Source organism: Drosophila novamexicana, unplaced genomic scaffold (genome assembly GCF_003285875.2).
Source record: "Drosophila novamexicana strain 15010-1031.04,08,12 unplaced genomic scaffold, DnovRS2.1 tig00000870-arrow-arrow-pilon, whole genome shotgun sequence".
Taxonomy (NCBI): Eukaryota; Metazoa; Arthropoda; class Insecta; order Diptera; family Drosophilidae; genus Drosophila; species Drosophila novamexicana.
In genome coordinates, this window is record NW_020824830.1 from 82,754 (window position 1) to 100,771 (window position 18,018).

Sequence of the window (18,018 nt, forward strand, 5' to 3'; positions counted from 1 at the left end):
GTGATCTCTACCAAATGAATAAGGGAAAGAGTTATAATCGGATATCTATATATGTATTTTATATGCGATACAAAAAATTGACCTAATGATATCTAACCTGTCTTTATCTTAAATGTCTTATAAATGATTGGATAAAATTTCAAACACGAAAATATGCAACAAGGCTAAATAGATAATATATTAACCAGACTTGATCATTATATCTTCTGAATAGCATAGAATAATTTCATGTAATAATTGAAGCTCACAACATTTCATTTAATGTAATTGTTTAATAGATTTACATATGCAAAAACGATTTCCGGTTAGATAAGCCTACTTTATGTCTGCAAGGGTATTCAATCTTCGGCTCGGCCAAGTAATTGTTGTTTTTTTTTTTCTGGTTTTCTTTTTTTTGATTATCGCCAACGCTGACGCAGCCCTTTTCGAGAGCTGGAACAAGTGCAGCGAACAAGTGCACCTTTATCTGTGCCCTTACCTCTACCTTTACCTTTACCTGGACGGCTACCTATGCTAATTAGAGCGACGGCCTCGGCCTTGTTTTTATGCGCTTTTAGCGTGAACTGTCCAGCCGGCCGTGCGGTAGCTGCATAAATTTTCTGCTCCACGGCAAAAAGTGCATACCGAATGCCGCAATACTTGCGCATGAATATAATTTATGCGCCAACTTTCATGGGAAAAGTGAGACAGAAAAACGTTAAGCTGGTGTCCTGCCAAACGGATTTCTACATGCGACCGCAGGACAGGTGTGTGTGTGCACGTGTGCGTGTGTGGAGGGTTTGTTAATAAGTGCGCCCACAGCGTGACGAACGGCTAGAGATTCTCCCACTGCCGGCTGTACTGCAATATGTAGGTGAGATAGGTGACCAGGCCGGACAGAAAGACCAAGATCAGCTCGTTGGACACCTCGAATAGGCCCAAAGGACGCACCGGAAATTCGTTATAGTTCAGTCGGTTCAAAAACATTTCCAGCTGCGAGAAATGGGAACAGTTAAATAGAGCTTGAGTCCGACTGAAATCCTCCTACTCACCTTCCTGTGCCAATCCTTGTGCTCGCTGACGTAGTAATTCTCCAGGCTGAGCCTGCGTATCACACGCGAGCTGCTGCTTGCCCCATGCACCACGAGGGTCAGCAGCAAAATGTCCAGCAACATCTTGACCTCCATGACCCACAGGCTAATGCCGTCGAATAGGTTCAACATGATGAATAAGGCAACCAGCGCCATGCTGACAAAGCCAAACATGAGTATGATGCAGAGCGGCAACTCGATGAGCTGATGGAACGATCGGCCCACCTGGTGCAGCTCATCGTAGATGGCCAGGCACTCGTCCAGGCGTTGCCCAGCCGCCTCCAGCTGCATACGGCTGGCGGCGTCGCCCAGCTCGCCGAGCTGTTGGCGCAGCTCGTGCCGCACATAGCCGTTCAGCCGGTCGTAGATGATGCCCAGACTGAGGTAGCCCACGAAGCAGGTGTTCAGGATAATGGCCGCATTCACGGTATTGTATGTATCGCAAATTGTGCTCAGCACAAAATAAAACTCAAGCTCCTCGAGCATTGGCGGAATCATGCAGACGAGCTCGTGCAGCATACAGATCACCTTGCCGAGCAGCAGGCACAGCGCCCACCTGCCCCCAAAGCCCACATCCCGGCAGCCGGGCAGCGCCTCGACGCGCTGATAGAGCCGCAGAAAGCTGTTGACCACGCGAAGCACACGCTGTCCATGCCAGAACTGCAGCAGCAGGGTGACCGCAGCGCAGACCATGCAGATGAGCATGCGAAAGATGACGATTACCTTCAAATGGGACATATTCAGCACAAAGATGAAGTCATAATACAAGACGAAGTTGAGGCCACACATGAGCACTCGCGTCAGGAGGCAAAACCATTTGTACCAGAGCCAATCCTTGGCCACCAGACGCCGCTGGCTGCGATTCCACTTCACGCCAAAACTGATGACACCCATGAATGTGGCGTACCTCAAAGCGCCGCGCAGGATGCCCGCCGAGACCGAGGAGGCCCGCAGCCGGCGACGAGTTCCAATCATGACTTGGCCACAAGTGTCTAGCCAAACGGGCTGGCAATTATACTTATAGGTATACCTATTCTGATGTGTATCAATGGGCTTCAATAAGCTAATTGGAGCTGGAATATTACCCGAGATTCTAGACAAGATTTGTTATTGTTTAAACAAATATGACCTATATGATTATCACACTTGCAGGTTTATTTGTCAAGAAGCTCGATAACAATCAAAAAGCAAATAATATATATTATTTCTATAAAAATAACCTAATGACATTAGCCTATTAGCATATTAGCTTTAGCATTAGATGGTCTGTGTTTGGCATTAGCTGCGAGCAAAGCCACAAATGCGTCGATAAGTATTAAAGATTTATTAATTGTTATCATTATTGTTATTGTTATTATTATTACTATTATTATTATTATTATTATTATTATTATTATTATTATTATTATTATTATTATTATTATTATTATTATCATTATTATTGTTATTGTTATTATTATTATTATTATTATTATTATTATTATTATTATTATTATTATTATTATTATTATTGTTATTGTTATTATTATTACTATTATTATTATTATTATTATTATTATTATTATTATTATTATTATTATTATTATTATTATTATTATTATTATTATCATTATTATTATTATTATTATTGTTGCTATTATTATTATTATTTTTATTATTATTATTATTATTATTATTATTATTATTATTATTATTATTATTATAATTATTATTATTAATATTATTATTATTATTATTATTATTATTATTGTTGCTATTATTATTATTATTTTTATTATTATTATTATTATTATTATTATTATTATTATTATTATTATTATTATTATTATTATTTAAGTAGTTCCTGCGTCTGGTCAAACCATTTCAGTTCTCTCCGACAGCTCCTGGTGTCCAGTTCAAATAATATATAATCGGACTAAAAGGTCCGATTTTATTTCAAATCTGATTCGTTTGCATGCCATACTGCAATATGTAGGTGAGATACGTGACCAGGCCGGACAGAAAGACCAATATCAGCTCGTTGGATATCTCAAAGAGTCCGAATGGACGTACTCGAAACTCGTAAAAATTCAAGCGACTCAAGAACATCTCCAGCTGCAATCGATGAAGAAGAATATTTCACAGAATTTGTAGTACAATTTGTAATCAGACATATACACGTCGTTTCCTTTTCCTTTCCTTATTATTTTTTAGATAAATCTTGTGTACCTTTTTTAAATAATATCAAATTAAATAAACAAATATCAAAATAATCAACTTTAGTCAAGAGTTGATCCAGCGACTGCTCGCTTGTTAGTCCGACGCTCGGGCACGAACAATTTCTTGATGTTTTTGCATTTTGTTCACAGTTTTCCCCCCAATGTGGGTCCAATGTCCCAAAACCCCGGCTCAATGCTCACTCTTAGCCCAAAACCAAGCTTGAGCAGCAGTCACACCTGCCCAGGAACTCACCTTCATGTCCCAATCGTTGCGTTCACTCACGTAGCAATTCTCCAGGCTGAGCCTGCGAATCACTCGCGAGCTGCTGCTGGCTCCATGAATGGCCAGTGTCAGCAGGACCACGTCGACGAAGAGTCTGACCACAAGCAGCCAGAGGGTGGCATCACGGAATCTGTTCAACATGATGAAGTAGGAGACCAGGGTCATGCTGAGGAAGGCGAAGAGCAGAATGAGGCACAGCGGCAGCTCTATGAGGCGATGAAAGGCGATGCCCACACGCTGAATCTCATCGTAGATGCCCAGACACTCGTCCAGCCGGTAGCCGGCGGCTCTCAGCTGCCGCCGACTGGCCTGGTAGCCATCGTGCTGCTCCAGGCTGCGCAGCTGGCGCCGCAGCTGCTGGCGCACATAACGGTTGACGCGGGCGTAGAGGGCGCCCACGCTGAGGTAGCCCACAAAGCACATGTGTCCGATCATGGTGGAATTCACGCTGATGTAGATATCCACGAGCAGGGTGGCAAAGAGTCGCAGATTGAGATCGGTAAAGAACATGGGTAACTCGCAGAAGAGCTCGTTCAGCAGGCAAATCAGCTTGAAGATCAGTAGACTGAGCTCGCGCTTGCCACCGAAGCCCTGATCCTGGCAGCCGGGCAGCGCGTTTACCTTTCGGAACAGCCGGAAATAGCTGTTGACCACGCACAACACCTGCTGGCCAAACCAGAACTGCATTAGCAGTATGACGCAGGCGCAGATCAGACTGCAGACCAGCCGGATCCACGAGAGTATCACCAAATGCGGATTATCCAGTCTCTTGATATAATCAAGGCTAATGCTGGCATAAATGCCACAGATGAAGATACGCGACAGCAGACAGAACCACTTGTACCAGTAGCGATTCCGGGCAACCAGGCAGCCATCCGCTCGATTGCCCTTGATGCCAAAACAGATGAATCCCAGCATGGTGGCATAGCAATAGGCGCCGCGCAAGATGCGCGCGGAGAGCGTGGAGACGCTCACCTGGCTGCCGACCATGACTAAGCGCACAAATTACCGCAATGTTGTGGCGCAGCATTGCCTGGCACTATTTATAAGCACACACACACTCGCACACCCAGTTACACACAGTTACACAGGTGTGCACACATATTTACATACGTATTAACTGATTGCTTGGTCAAGGTCAGGGCTTCCCGCTCCCATTGATAGCCATCTCGAGGGTTCATTAGGCTAATGGCTACCTGGCGCAATATTTTGATAAGCCAAATAAGTTTAATAGGGGCTTGATAATTGATTGTAGAAACAATATTGGCAATGACTATTTATTGATACGACAAAACAGATTGGAAAAACAGATTGGATTATTTCGTTTATGGAACTGGTCTTTATTTTAAGGCCAAGTAGTATCCATATATCCCTTATCCAGGACAAGATCTGCTGTTCAGTTCCTACCTTACATATATGTCACACCTGTCACACCTCGGCTCCGTTCTGTCTTTACATACCTGCAGACGTTTCTGTGCACCTGTTAATTGAGCCAAAGCTTGGAGAATTTAATCAAAAACCGTTTACTAGATTAAGTAGTTGCTGAACTAAGCATATGCGTCAGCGCGAGCATGACTAAGCATTGTTAACTTTATCAACCTGGGCATACCTCAAGAAAACCATACGAAAGACCTCACCATGGCAAAATGATGATGATGATGGTGATGATGATGATGATGAAGATGAAATTGAAGATGAAGATGAAGATGAATATAAAGATGAAGATGAAGATGAAGATGAAGATGAAGATGAAGATGAAAATGAAAATGAAGATGAAGATGAAGATGAAGATGAAGATGAAGATGAAGATGAAGATGAAGATGTAGATGAAAATGAAAATGAAAATGAAGATGAAGATGAAGATGAAGATGAAGATGAAGATGAAGATGATGATGATGATGATGATGATGATGTTAATGTTGATGTTGATGAAGATGAAGATGTTGATGAAGATGATGATGAAGATGAAGATGAATATAAAGATGAAGATGAAGATGATGATGATGATGATGATGTTAATGTTGATGAAGATGAAGATGAAGATGAAGATGAAGATGAAGATGAAGATGAAGATGAAGATGAAGATGAAGATGAAGATGAAGATGAAGATGTTGATGAAGATGATGATGAAGATGAAGATGAATATAAAGATGAAGATGATGATGAAGATGAATATGAAGATGAAGATGAAGATGATGTTGATGAAGATGATGATGAAGATGATGATGATGATGATGATGATGATAAAGATGAAGATGAAGATAATGATATAGACCTAGGGCCTCCCGTGCAAGGAAATGCTTGCAAGGTAATATCTATAATTATATTTACATATGCCCCAAAGCAGAGTATTTATCCAAGCATATTTTGTATGTATTGTACATAGTTGTACATCATTAGAATTATGTAGTTTAAATTTAAGAAAGTCAACCTGGCTATATGGAAGTCTTACTTGACAAACCGAACCCAAAGAGAGAGGTTTTTATTATGGATGATGTACACCTGACTTGATCTGTCTGTATCGTACATAGTTGTACATCATTTGAATTGCTTAGTTAAAATTTGAAAAATAGTAAAAAATTAAGCCTGGGTGTATGGAAGTGTAAATTGACAAGTCCAACGTAAGTATAGAGGTTTTTCTTTAGATGATGTACACCTGACTGGATCTGTCTGTCTTGTACATAGTTTGTACATCATTGGAATTGTGTAATTTAAATTTAACCTGGCTGAATTGAAGGGTAAATTGACAAGCCGAACCCAAAGAGAGAGGTTCTTTTATTTAGATGATGTACACCTGACTTTCTTCTGCATAGTTGTACATCATGCATTGCATTTTTGATTCACACGCTCACGATCCTGTCTGTTGTTGTTGTTGTTGCCGCTGTGATCCGTTGTTGGGGTCACGCTCTAAGCTCCGCCATGTAAATGACGCCCCCATTTCATGCGGTACATGTACGTGATCTTCTGGCGTATCTCTTATGCTACATCTTCTCTCCTACACCTCATTATTGTGTGTGTGTGTGTGTGTGTGCGTGTGTGTGTGTGTGTGTGCACGATTACAGCGCTCAACGATTTGCGTCCAGATCTGTGAAGATCTTTCAAGCTGCTGACTTCGCTGACAGCGCCCCAGCCTTGCCTTGAAGTGCCATTTGAAAAGAATTTTCTCATTGCTGTTGGCCTTTTTTATTGTTACTTTTTTTAAGAGTTTTTTTTTTAGGTAATTACAGTAACAACAAAAGCAAGAAAGCGAACAATGCGAGGCCAGGGGACAACGAACGAGGCACGTACATTTTCCAGCATTGTACGAAAATTGTGGGAACAATCAACGAAATGAACACTGAAAACCCAAAGTGCTTTGCATGCCGTGTTGCCGTTGATTTGCCGCAAATTGGCTCAGCTCAGTTTTAAAATTGCGCAAGCCAGGCCCAGACCAGACCAGACCAGACCAAAGGAAATCATGCGAAGCGGCTGGCCACAACTTGGTCAGCAGATTAGAGCAAACCAAAGGGCTGCCAATTGCTCAGCGTGACCTCACGTCCAAACGCAGCAGACACGCAGCTTCAAGAAAAGAGAGAGAGAGAGAGAGAGAGAGAGAGAGAGAGAGAGTTAGAGCGAGACAGTGCTGCCTTTGGCTAGGTGAATGGGTGGGGGGCTTACAACAGCAGGCAATTTGCTGCAGGGTTGATTGATTTCCATTGTGTCCAGGAGTCTGCGTGCATGACTCACGGCCTTGGCTCGCTTTTCACGCTTTTCCAGGCATTGCACTCGCTGAACGATCTCTGACATTAATGATGATTAATGAAAAACGCAGTGCTGCCCCTTTCCACCCATTTGCCATAATTTATTGCGCTTATTTTTTTCTACAGATGCCGTTTTCTGGTGCGCAGTTGCAAAAATGTGAAAGCCGCGAAATAGAAAAACGACAACAGCACAAGTATGTGTGCGTGTGTGTGTGCCTGTGGCTGCACAATTTTAATGGCACCAGAGCTTGGCTTTACCGTTACGGCAAAGCGAAAAAGGCAACAAATCAACGCAGCCAGCGTCGCCATAAATTGTTGTTGTTGTTGTTGTTTTTGCTATGTGCGCTTTAAATTTATTGCGAGGCCAAATGCAAAAAGGCGCAGGCGAAAATGCGGCCAACGCGACTGTGTGCACAACTACATGCATACATACATCTCTCACGCTCGCTGCCTCCCGCTCTCTCTCTCTCTCTCTGTGTGTGTGTTTCGCCGAGTTTCTATGATTTTGCGCATGTATGCGTGCACGCGTACGCGCATGTGTGACTGCATTGTGAATGCTACGCCGACATTAAAAATCTTAAAATTGCATGCTAATAACCATGCCCGGCCAGCTACATACTTAAGTGGGCAAATAGTATGTTGGACATGCTTGTTACTAAATGCACAGCGTGTAATTTACTTTTGCGAAATGCCATTATTGCATAAACACAAAACTATGTACTGCGTATATGTATGACTGCAAACAAACACATGCATGCGCATATCTACATGCATTCACTTCCAATTGAAAAGTCGCGACTGTGCAGTCTACATACACACACACACATAGACACTAGATAGTTGCATGCACGCACACAATCACAAAACTTAAACACACTATGTGAATATTGGGCGCCTGAGCCGCCAGCTGAGCGACCGCTATTTTGGCAGCATCAATCATCATCAAACCGACGCCGACGTCGACGTCGACGCTCGCCTAAGGCCTGCCGGAAGTGACAGCCAATCTAATGTTAAGTGCCCACTCCACAAGCAACAAATTACAACTGGAAAGCATTTTCTCAAATGTCTGCAGGCAGCATTGGAAACAATGTAGCACAATGTGCACGTGTATGTGTGCCTGTGTACGGTAAGGCCTCACTAAGGCGAATATTGAAACTAAAGAGGGAAGAGAAAACTATAACATGTATTCATTGCCTGCATAAAGCAACAAATATTTGAGCTTATTTTGCCGTTATTTGTGTTAACTTAAAAAAATAAAGTAAATAATCTAGAAATCATTTATGGACTTACCGTGACGACTCACTCAGCTCTCTATATAGTTCCACTTTCCACTTTGCCAGTTAGTTCCTTGCAGATATAACTCACGCGCAGCATAGTTTTTGTTTAAAGAGTTCGTTTTACTGACGCTCCACTGTAGCAAACGGTTGCCTAGGACCGCTTCAGTTCCGCTGACTCATCATTTTTTTTCTTGCTTTTCTTTTGACGCTTCGTCCAAATTACGCTTTCTAGAGCCTCCTCCCCCCCGTAAGCAAATAAAAAGCTTTTACATTTTTTACTTTACATTTGTATTTTGTTTTTTTTTTTTTTTTGTGTTTGTTTTTTTGAAGATTTTGTCTTCCTTTGCTAAAAAGTACAGTATAAACTTGTTTTGTTTTGTTTGTTTTGTTTTTGTTTTTTTCATAATTTCATTGTGTGTTGTGTTAGTTATACAATTTTTAGTTTCATTTAAGGAAATATGCACAGTTTGTGTTGTCTTTGTTTTTGTTTAAGTTTAACTACTTTTCGATTTTTCCTTTCCAACGATTGTCAATGTACACATTGTTTTATTGAATAAAGTTTAAATTTGGTTTACCGTATTGCGAATTAATAATAATAATAATAGTAATAATTATACACAAGTAATATTGATCGAAATTGTTAATAAATTACAAGAACTTAATTGCGGAACTTCAAGAACTCCTGTGTATTTTGTAAGTTCGTTTTAAATAATTTCAATAATATTACATTTAGACAAAATAATTTAAATTGTTTTTATTGAGATCATGACAAATTGTAAATACTTTCGGCACACGCGTGCTGCAGAAGCCGGAAACACGCTGAGAACGCTTTGAAATTGTGGGGATATCTAATTAGTATCTAATTTTATTATTTTGAGTGTGCGTGTGTGTGGGCTTCTTCTTCTTCTTCTTCTTCTGCTTCTTCTTCTTCACTTATTATTTTCTTTTCAAAGCAAACGGCTTCGCAACAAAAGCTTAAACAACAATTTGAACTGTCAAGTCTTGGATTTGTTTAAACAAAAAATATACACATATAAAAAAAACATAAATTATTTAAATAATAAAAATTTGATATAATATTATAATATCAATTATTGCCCCATTTCGCTATTATGGCTATCAGCTGTTGTTGTAGTCTGCTTGTTGCTGATCTGATTACATTTACGTTTTGGCACTTTCGAAGCTCCACTGTAGCCCTTGCGTATGCGGTACATTCCTGAAGAAAAAAATAAAAAAGAACAGCTATAATTAGACACAGTTTACAAATAAAGCAAAAGTGCAAACGCCTGACCTTCAAATGCATATAAAGCTTAAGGAAAAGGGAAAGCGGCGACAACAAAACAGAGCGAAAACTGCAAACGTTGCCATACAAAACAAACAAAATGCAGCACACACATGCATGCACACATGCACACATACACACACATGTGCACATGTACACGCGTAGGCACAAACACACACATGTGCACATGTAGACGCGTAGGCTCTCTTATCAGGCGCATGCATGCGCATGTATTCACACACACACACACATACATACAATGAAACTGAAATTTATAAGTGCACAGTAAAAGCTCTCTTGAGCGAACAGCCAATATTGCAATTGGCTATTGTTCGCTAACAGAGCTTTCACTGTACATTTATTGCATACATATGCAAGCAATCATTTAACACAGACAAACTTACATACATGTATGTATGTATTTGTGTGCATATATTACCTGGCCCATAGCAAATCGATACATATAAAAATGAACAACATTGCAGGGACCTTATCAGCAGCTCGCTAACAAAACTTGAGAGTTTTCTTGTATAATCATCAAATGGGCACAGCTTGTCGTCGTTGTGCTTTCCTTTATACTTAACGTTAATCAGTTATTAGTTAACTTAGTCATTGCTACTGCGAGAGAGAGAGAGAGAGAGAGAGAGAGAGAGAGAGAGGGAGAGAGAGAGATGGGGCGCCGGTGCCAATCGGTCTCATAAATAGTGGGAAATGATATGTGAATAAACTGGTCAATAAACTACATTTGGAAAAGGGTTACCTTCTGGCACATATGGAAATAGGTTTTGATTTTCTGTAGGCATTCTCATAAGAAATATCGGAAAGCTCTATGTGAAAATTTGATTGAACCCTATATAATACAATGTCGTAGGTACATATTTGTTTTATATTGATCACAAACCTATTAAAGAGAACTTAGTGATATAGGGATTGGTAGATTTCTTTAAGATGTATTCATTTCACAACATGACTCACTTTAGTGGCACGCGCTCATCTCTAACGATATAGCATAAGAAGAAGAATAAGCAGACAATAGCACTGGCGGCGCGTTGTAAGGCATTATACAGTTAAGAGAAAATTATAAGCCAACGACAACAAAGAACGTTAAGCAATGCGGTCACAAGAAAGCGCTGGCATCCATTTGGCTTCGGTGAGCGGGTGGCGTTGACGCTGACTGCGGTCGGGCGTCGTTCTTCATTTCAAGCATTGTAATTTACCGTTATTGGCACGCAAAGCTTTTCGATTCATTATGCGTTTACAGCGCTTTCTACTACAAAACGAATGTACCGCAACAACAGAAGGAAAGAAAGAAAGAAAGAATCCGCGCCACATAGGACGGTGAGACGACAATAAAACGCGTTTTGTTTACGAAATATGTGTGTAGCGAGAACGAAAACAGGAACGACGACGACGACGACAACAGCAACACATAACATAAATATTTATTAACACTCATACATGCATATACATATACGTGTATGCATGTTTGCATGTATGTGGCTGAGGCCGTGAGAGTTGCTGCTTACATACATAATTATAAGCTTTGGCTGGAGGCGTGGTAAAAACTCCAAAGCAAAACAAAAAGCGCAAGCAGGCGAAAAAGAAACAAAACAAATGCGTCTAACTGTGAAGTACAGTGGTGATCAAAACATGGCAAAAATAGTTCAAGAAAGTAGGCAAAAGCTTAGACGAAAAGATAAAAACAAAAATGTTCTTCGCAATATGTATGCATATACATACACAGAGAATTGTCCAATTTTTAAACTTTTTCTCGTTTGAATAAAATAAAAGATAAATAGAAGATAAATTCTATTCAAATGTTCTAGCACGCAATCGAAAAACGTAAAATATATAAATTTATAAATCGCTGCCGTGACAATTCACAGTTGTTAGCTCTGGACCGAAAGCCGAAAGCCGCAGACGCTGCTGTACTTACGCGCAACGAGCGCGTGACCTTCACGACGAGCTTTGAAAAACAAAGCAACAACAACAACAACAACATGCGTGCGTATTTTGTAGTGCGTGGCCAATATATATACACACACACACACGCACGCATGCATAAGCCAATACAGATACAAACACGCTTATCAGTGGCAATACAAAATAAACTAAAAATAAAAATCACAAATTCGCGCCAAAACGCAGAGAAAACAACAACATCATAGGCCCGCGTGTGCCAATGCAAACAAATAACAGCAGCAGCCGATCTGTCTTGGCTCTCTCCCACTCTCTCGCTCTCCTTTATTGAGAGCAGAGAGAGAGCACACAGGCAATGCTTTAGCCTGCCCGATTGTCTGGCCTCGTCACATCTGTATGCCTGTGTGTGTGTGTGCATTTGTGTTTGCGAGTGGGCTGACAAGGCGTGTGTATAAGAGTCGGCGACGTTGTTTTCGTTTGTCGTTGTGGGTGCGGCTGTCAGGCAGCAGCAACAACAACAACTTTTTAATGTACAGTCGCTCGCAGACGTGTGCCAAGTTTTAATATTCTCTTGATTTCTTATTTTTCGTTTTCATGCATAGTGTACGTGTGTGCGTGTCTGTGTGCGTGTGTGTGTGTAGCCGACAACAACAGCAACAAAGCGCACACTGACAGTGATTTCCATTTTAATTGAGGCCTCTCGATTAATTGTCAGCCAACTGCAGTTGCAGCTGCACCCGCTGACGCAATCAGTTGTACAATTCTTTTATTTCTCGGCTATTTTTGAGCAAAAACTAAAATGGTGCGCATGGAATACATATCTACATACATATCTATTTTCTTTTTGGCGCGTAAAATATTTTGTCAATTGAATAGCGTCGGCGACGTCAACGTTGTTATTCAACAGTTTTCATTCAATTTTGTTTCTTATCTATATTCGCGCTTATATTTACATTTCAGTTGGTTATTTTTTTATTGCTCCTGATTTATCTTTGCAATTTGCTTTTACTTTGTTGTGAATAGTAGAAATTAGTGTGCGGTGAAATCAAATTCAATCAATTCCACTTTGAGCTTCAAACAAGAATGAGGGAGGGAGATAGAGAGCGAGTGAGAGAGTGAATACATGTGCATGCGCATGCGTGTGTGTATGTGTGAATGCCCAAAAATGGTTAAGAAGAGCAAGCTCAAAGTGAAAAGGCACAAAAGCGAACGACTATCAAAACAAAACTACAAAAACACGAGACTCGTGCACAAATACGATTTTGTTTTAGGCGCGAAAAAAAGGGACACTGCGTTTACTCAGAAGCGCGTAATGCGTAAGCCTAACAACAACAACAACAGCTGCACAGTGGTGCAAATATTGAGTAATAAGATGCAAATATTATGTGCAAAGGTTATTGAATTATTGACAATCTGGCAATCAGCTGGGCAATGCACCTGCAACAAAAAACAGGGCGAAAGAAGCGCAAAGCAACAAACGAAATATGACAGGGTAGAGTAACTGTGCCAATAAAAGAGAGCGAGAGAGAGCGGCCAATTGGGCGCAACTTACTTTTGAGTCCGTTTTTCGGCGCAACTGCAGCAAAATTGGGCTCCTTTTGCACTTTCGTAATCGATTTTTTCATTTCGATGCCTTTGACAATATAAATTTGCGTTGTGTCCGTTTCCAGTTTTTTGATACTAATATTATAGCGTTCATTTAAATAATTTTCTGTGCGCTTGTTTTCCGCCTCCAGCATGGCGTCGATGTCATTGCCTGGACGGCAATCGAACAGCTTCCTCTTGATGGACTGAACCTCGGGCGAGGATTTGGGGGGGCGCCGCGCAAGTGTCGTCAATGGCTGCGCCAGGGGTTGCACCTCAATAAACGACGGCATTTTGCTCTGATTTTTTTGTTCACTTTTTCGCTTTGTTTTTTCCTTTTTAGTTTTATTTGCAGCTGTATTTTGCTTTTCTGTGCTTCACTTGAGCAATTTCTTCTTTGCCAAATACAAACAAAAACAAAACACAGAAAATCAGGTGGCAAGAAAGTCACGTACCGTGCGGGGCGAGCATTGCAAACTGCATGTGTTTAAATGCAAATTGAAATTGATTATTTTTGTATTTATTGCTCTTGGCACAGTTCCTGTCTAGTTTTTTTTTTTTTTTTGTCTTATAATTTTTCTGTTTTTTTTTCTTAATTGTACGTACGCAAACGCGAGTCAAAAGCAACACACGGCACACGGAGCGGCTGCGTCTGCACGACTTGAATGTTACAACACGAATGACAAGGGTAAGTGAACGTGAGCTCTTGAGTTAAAAGTTAACAGCGGCATAACAGTGCTGACAATGTTGCTTACAGTTGCGGCTGCTTGAGTGTTATCAACATTGAGAGATGTCTTTATTTCTCTTAATTTTGATAACTGTTAAAAAGAGAACAAATTTAGCTTTCTTCAAAGAGAAAGAGCACAGGTGATTTTTATGAAGGTAGCGCAAAGCACAAAAATTTTGCAATGCACAATATTTTATAAATTAAATACAATGGCGTCAAATTAAATTTTGATCGCAGCATATTAATTACACAACTCTAAGCGTTTATTTTTACTTATATTGTAGGAGCCTTATACATTAAGCGAAACAGTTACCAAACAATACAATATAAAAAAAAATTGCTAAACCATTAATGCTTTTATGACGTCACTGCATGCTGTGCAATAGCACTATAACACTTTTGTCATACCTTGTTAGTGTATTGCAGCATGCCTGTTAAAGAGCGAGCGCGCTCTCTCAGTCTGTTAAGTAACAGCGACTTGCAGAGCTGCCAGATCTGGCACAAACTAGACAAAATGCGTGGTGTGTGACCGTAGATGTATGTACGTACATATGTATGTTTATGGATTTTGTAAATATTACATTGGTATTGCGGCCGTTGTTGTTGTTGTTTTTGGATGATTTAATGCCGTTTAAGCCCTAGTTCAAGGTCAGAACAAGTTTCATGCCGCATTAAACGACATAATTACTGCGACGTGTTTACAAAAAAGTACAAACCGAAAAAAAAACACTTTCGCGCTCTAGGCGCTCGTTCAAGCGTTGCCCACAAATGAAAGTGAAAACAGTTTGAAATCGACATAGACACACACACACACACATACATAATTATGTGTGTATTTGTGTATTGCTGAGTTGGCCCGAAACAGCTGAAGTTGATCCCGGGCCAAGGATTAGTCATTTGTGACCAGACAAAGACGCCGGCGCGCCTATTGGCAAGTATGGGATTTATTGTACATACATACATACATATATATTTTTCGAGGTTTTCTTTTTTGGCACCTACCTGCCCCCAAACAGACAGCGAATGCAACAATAAGGGTTGCGCACAGGTCCTATGCAAAAATCAACCCTCGCGCCAAAAGAAAAAAATAATAAGGTTGCAGTCGAATGCAACTAACTGCGCAATACTCTTTCTCTTTCTACGCTCTTCATCTATGTATATGTATATGTAGTGCGTATAGATTTATATGTGAAGATTGAGAGAGAGAGAGAGAGAGAGAGAGAGAGAGACGGGCAGCCAATATAACCCCTCCCCGCACCCCTCTTGCACTGCGAATGAGTTTCTAAAACAAAAAAACGAAACCTCTTCGAAATTTTGTGACAATTGAAAGCGATTCAAAACGGATGCGTCATTTCCATGGAAAATGCGTTTCGATTTGATTTTGCACTTTGCCGCAGTTTCAGTTGCACATATGTATATGTATGCATATATATATATATATATGTATGTGTGTGTGTGTGTGTACAGCTTTATCTGTTCTACGTGACGGGCCTGCTGCTGGGCTACTTTTGTGGCCAACTTCCGTTAAAAACAGCTTGTGCCACAGAAAATCGTTTGGTTGTTGTTTTTCCTTGCGTCGATTTGTCGTTGGAAATTTTTGTGGAAAATGTGCACGCGCGGCACGTGATCGCTGCAAATGTGGCATGCCACCAAAAGGTTAAAGGCAACGGCAAAGGCGGCGCACTTAATTCAAAGTATCTGTATCTGTATCTGTGCCCGCGCCCGTGCGTATGCCTGTGCCTGTGCGCCTGGCTGTGCCTGCTGACGTCACGTTTGCGTAATTAATAAATGAGATCATTAACGGAGCTGCCGGGCTTGTGCACGTGGCAACAGTCTGTGCATGCTGCGCCCATTGCATATGCCTGCGTTAAATGTATCTAGCAGATACATGTGCCTGTGTAAAATGTATCTAGCAGATACATTAGGGTCGACGGCAAGCTATTTTTAGTGCGTGGGGCGGCGTCTGGGCCCGGGTTGGGAATTGTGCCGAAAGTGCAGCCAGTTGCCTCGTCGTTTGACAAGCCAGAAAACATAAATAAGTCTTGCGCACAGCTGAGTATTAATCACACCCCGCGCGTATCTTTTCCCCCTACTCCCTACTCCCTTTCCCTTTCCTTTTGTGAGGCATCTGTAAATTTTGCGCCAATTTGTGCGGCTGCTGGCTTTGGCGGAACACATGCACAGGCACACATATACCTGCTGCCAATTTTGAGCAAATTTTTGCGCCAAAACCAAAACCTGAATCAGACACAGCCGGGCATCTGGCATCAGGCATCAGGCTCTCGGTCACCACAAACCGGGCCACTCTCTGCTCCCGCTTCCGCACCTTCAACATTTTGTTGAGCCGCAGCTCAACAAGCCGAACAAGTGCTTTGGTTTTTATTATTTTTGTTCCTCTGTGTTTCGTGTATACCCTGCACTTATTGGGAATGCATCTACAGAGTATACATAGTCAATATTTGATCTCGAGATTTGAGACGTAGATGTATTTAAATGCATATTATCGATAGCTCAAGCTATTTCTGCGATATCGATAAATATCGATTTTTCAGTTCGATTTTTTTTATTATATTCTGGAACTAAGAAGAGATAAATATATTTATATATTTGCAGCTAGTAAAAGATTCCGACTGTTTCATACCCTGGACTTTAGTACTCAAAGTGGGGTTCGAGAAAGAAGAAGAATTGGGTACATTTTTGTTGATGTTTCAATCTCAGATACTTTGATAGTTCGCGTTTTGTATCGCAGATGTTCCTAAAGTCGAATTTATATTCAAATAATCGATAGTTCGACAAGATCGATAAGTATCGATTTATCAATTCGATTATCCTGACTATATGCTGGGACTAAGAAGATATAGATACGCCAGCTAGTAAAAGATTCAGACTATTGCATACCCTGGACTTTGGTACTCAGCGTGGGGCTCAAGAAAGTAGAAGAAAGTTACAGGGTATCTGCCAGTCGGCACTAGGCAGCTCTTCCTTGGTTTTGTTTTGCTTTGAGCCACAGCCAGGCTCAAGAAATATCGCAAATTCTTGTTTTTTGTAGAGGGAGAAGGCGCGAGGAGGGATCTCGCGGGGTAGCCAGAAAAATAACATCTGCTCCCCAAAAAAACCATAGACCGGAATTGTCGCTGTCGCGATTGGCCTTAAAATACCTTAAACAATTGCTAAACTGCCGGGCAACCAAATCGATTTTGTCTATCTTAACCTTTAGATTCTGATGAAATTAAATTAATAAACTATCAACTGACAATTCAATTTGCTGAGCTAATCTACGAAACAGAATGATGTCAGCTATTAACAATTATGTATAACGGATATTCTAATAATAATTGCAAATTTTGATTTTGATTGTTGTTAAGTGACGAATAGCGATTATCTTATCTTAACTAATACAATTATTTATCTCTATCGACTATGGACTCTTAGGGGAAATTAAGGTCAAAGAAGTTACGTGCCATTAGAAGTCTGCCCAAATTTGTAGATAATCTTCGTTTTCTCTAGACACATGCCGAGTTTATCAAGAATTATTTTTGCTGGAGACGTCGATCCATTTCGAATGCGGCCCGATTCGACCTTAATTCGACCCTTCATAATTTTACTTGCCTTTGCTGTTGTCGGTTTTCAGTAGTTCCTTGGGCCAAGGAAAATGTCGAGATATCTGTTTAATCTGAAATTTTAGCTTTCCATGCAAACATATAAGTAAATTCTATCGGAATCAAACGACATTATGTATAACTCCCAAAGAGAGGCGCCTTGTAAAGAGGCGTAGAATTGTAGGAGTCCGAATGCGATATATAGATATAACGATATATAGATATATAGATATACCGATATATAGATATATAGATATATAGATATACCGATATGTAGATATATAGATGTATAGAAACGTATATCGCAAAGTCTTAGATAAAGTCTTAGTCTAAGATAA

The 18,018-nt window shown here is 40.6% G+C and overlaps 3 protein-coding genes across 3 annotated transcripts; all 3 read right to left on the reverse strand.

Moving 5' to 3' along the window:
- Positions 1–813: 813 nt before the first annotated feature.
- LOC115764824 (putative gustatory receptor 93c) lies at positions 814–2,045 on the reverse strand. Its single transcript, XM_030708073.1, has 2 exons — positions 1,032–2,045; positions 814–972 (listed from the first exon to the last, which is right to left on the reverse strand). The coding sequence occupies exons 1-2, from the start codon at positions 2,043–2,045 to the stop codon at positions 814–816; spliced, it is 1,173 nt and encodes a 390-aa protein (XP_030563933.1).
- Positions 2,046–3,005: 960 nt separating this feature from the next.
- On the reverse strand, positions 3,006–4,488 carry LOC115764754 (putative gustatory receptor 93c). Its single transcript, XM_030707981.1, has 2 exons — positions 3,522–4,488; positions 3,006–3,164 (listed from the first exon to the last, which is right to left on the reverse strand). The coding sequence occupies exons 1-2, from the start codon at positions 4,467–4,469 to the stop codon at positions 3,006–3,008; spliced, it is 1,107 nt and encodes a 368-aa protein (XP_030563841.1). The 5' UTR covers positions 4,470–4,488.
- Positions 4,489–8,884: 4,396 nt separating this feature from the next.
- Positions 8,885–14,018, reverse strand: LOC115764655. Its single transcript, XM_030707838.1, has 2 exons — positions 13,323–14,018; positions 8,885–9,784 (listed from the first exon to the last, which is right to left on the reverse strand). The coding sequence occupies exons 1-2, from the start codon at positions 13,645–13,647 to the stop codon at positions 9,660–9,662; spliced, it is 450 nt and encodes a 149-aa protein (XP_030563698.1). The 5' UTR covers positions 13,648–14,018; the 3' UTR covers positions 8,885–9,659.
- Between the last annotated feature and the right edge of the window lie 4,000 nt (positions 14,019–18,018).

Excerpts from the sequence above, each read along its gene's own strand:
- LOC115764824 (XM_030708073.1), bottom strand. The coding sequence starts at position 2,045 with ATGATTGGAACTCGTCGCCGGCTGCGGGCCTCCTCGGTCTCGGCGGGC. Across the intron at positions 973-1,031 it reads ACAAGGATTGGCACAGGAAG|CTGGAAATGTTTTTGAACCG; the intron begins GTGAGTAGGAGG and ends CATTTCTCGCAG.
- LOC115764754 (XM_030707981.1), bottom strand. The coding sequence starts at position 4,469 with ATGCTGGGATTCATCTGTTTTGGCATCAAGGGCAATCGAGCGGATGGC. Across the intron at positions 3,165-3,521 it reads GCAACGATTGGGACATGAAG|CTGGAGATGTTCTTGAGTCG; the intron begins GTGAGTTCCTGG and ends CATCGATTGCAG.
- LOC115764655 (XM_030707838.1), bottom strand. The coding sequence starts at position 13,647 with ATGCCGTCGTTTATTGAGGTGCAACCCCTGGCGCAGCCATTGACGACA. Across the intron at positions 9,785-13,322 it reads GCCGAAAAACGGACTCAAAA|GAATGTACCGCATACGCAAG; the intron begins GTAAGTTGCGCC and ends TTTTTTCTTCAG.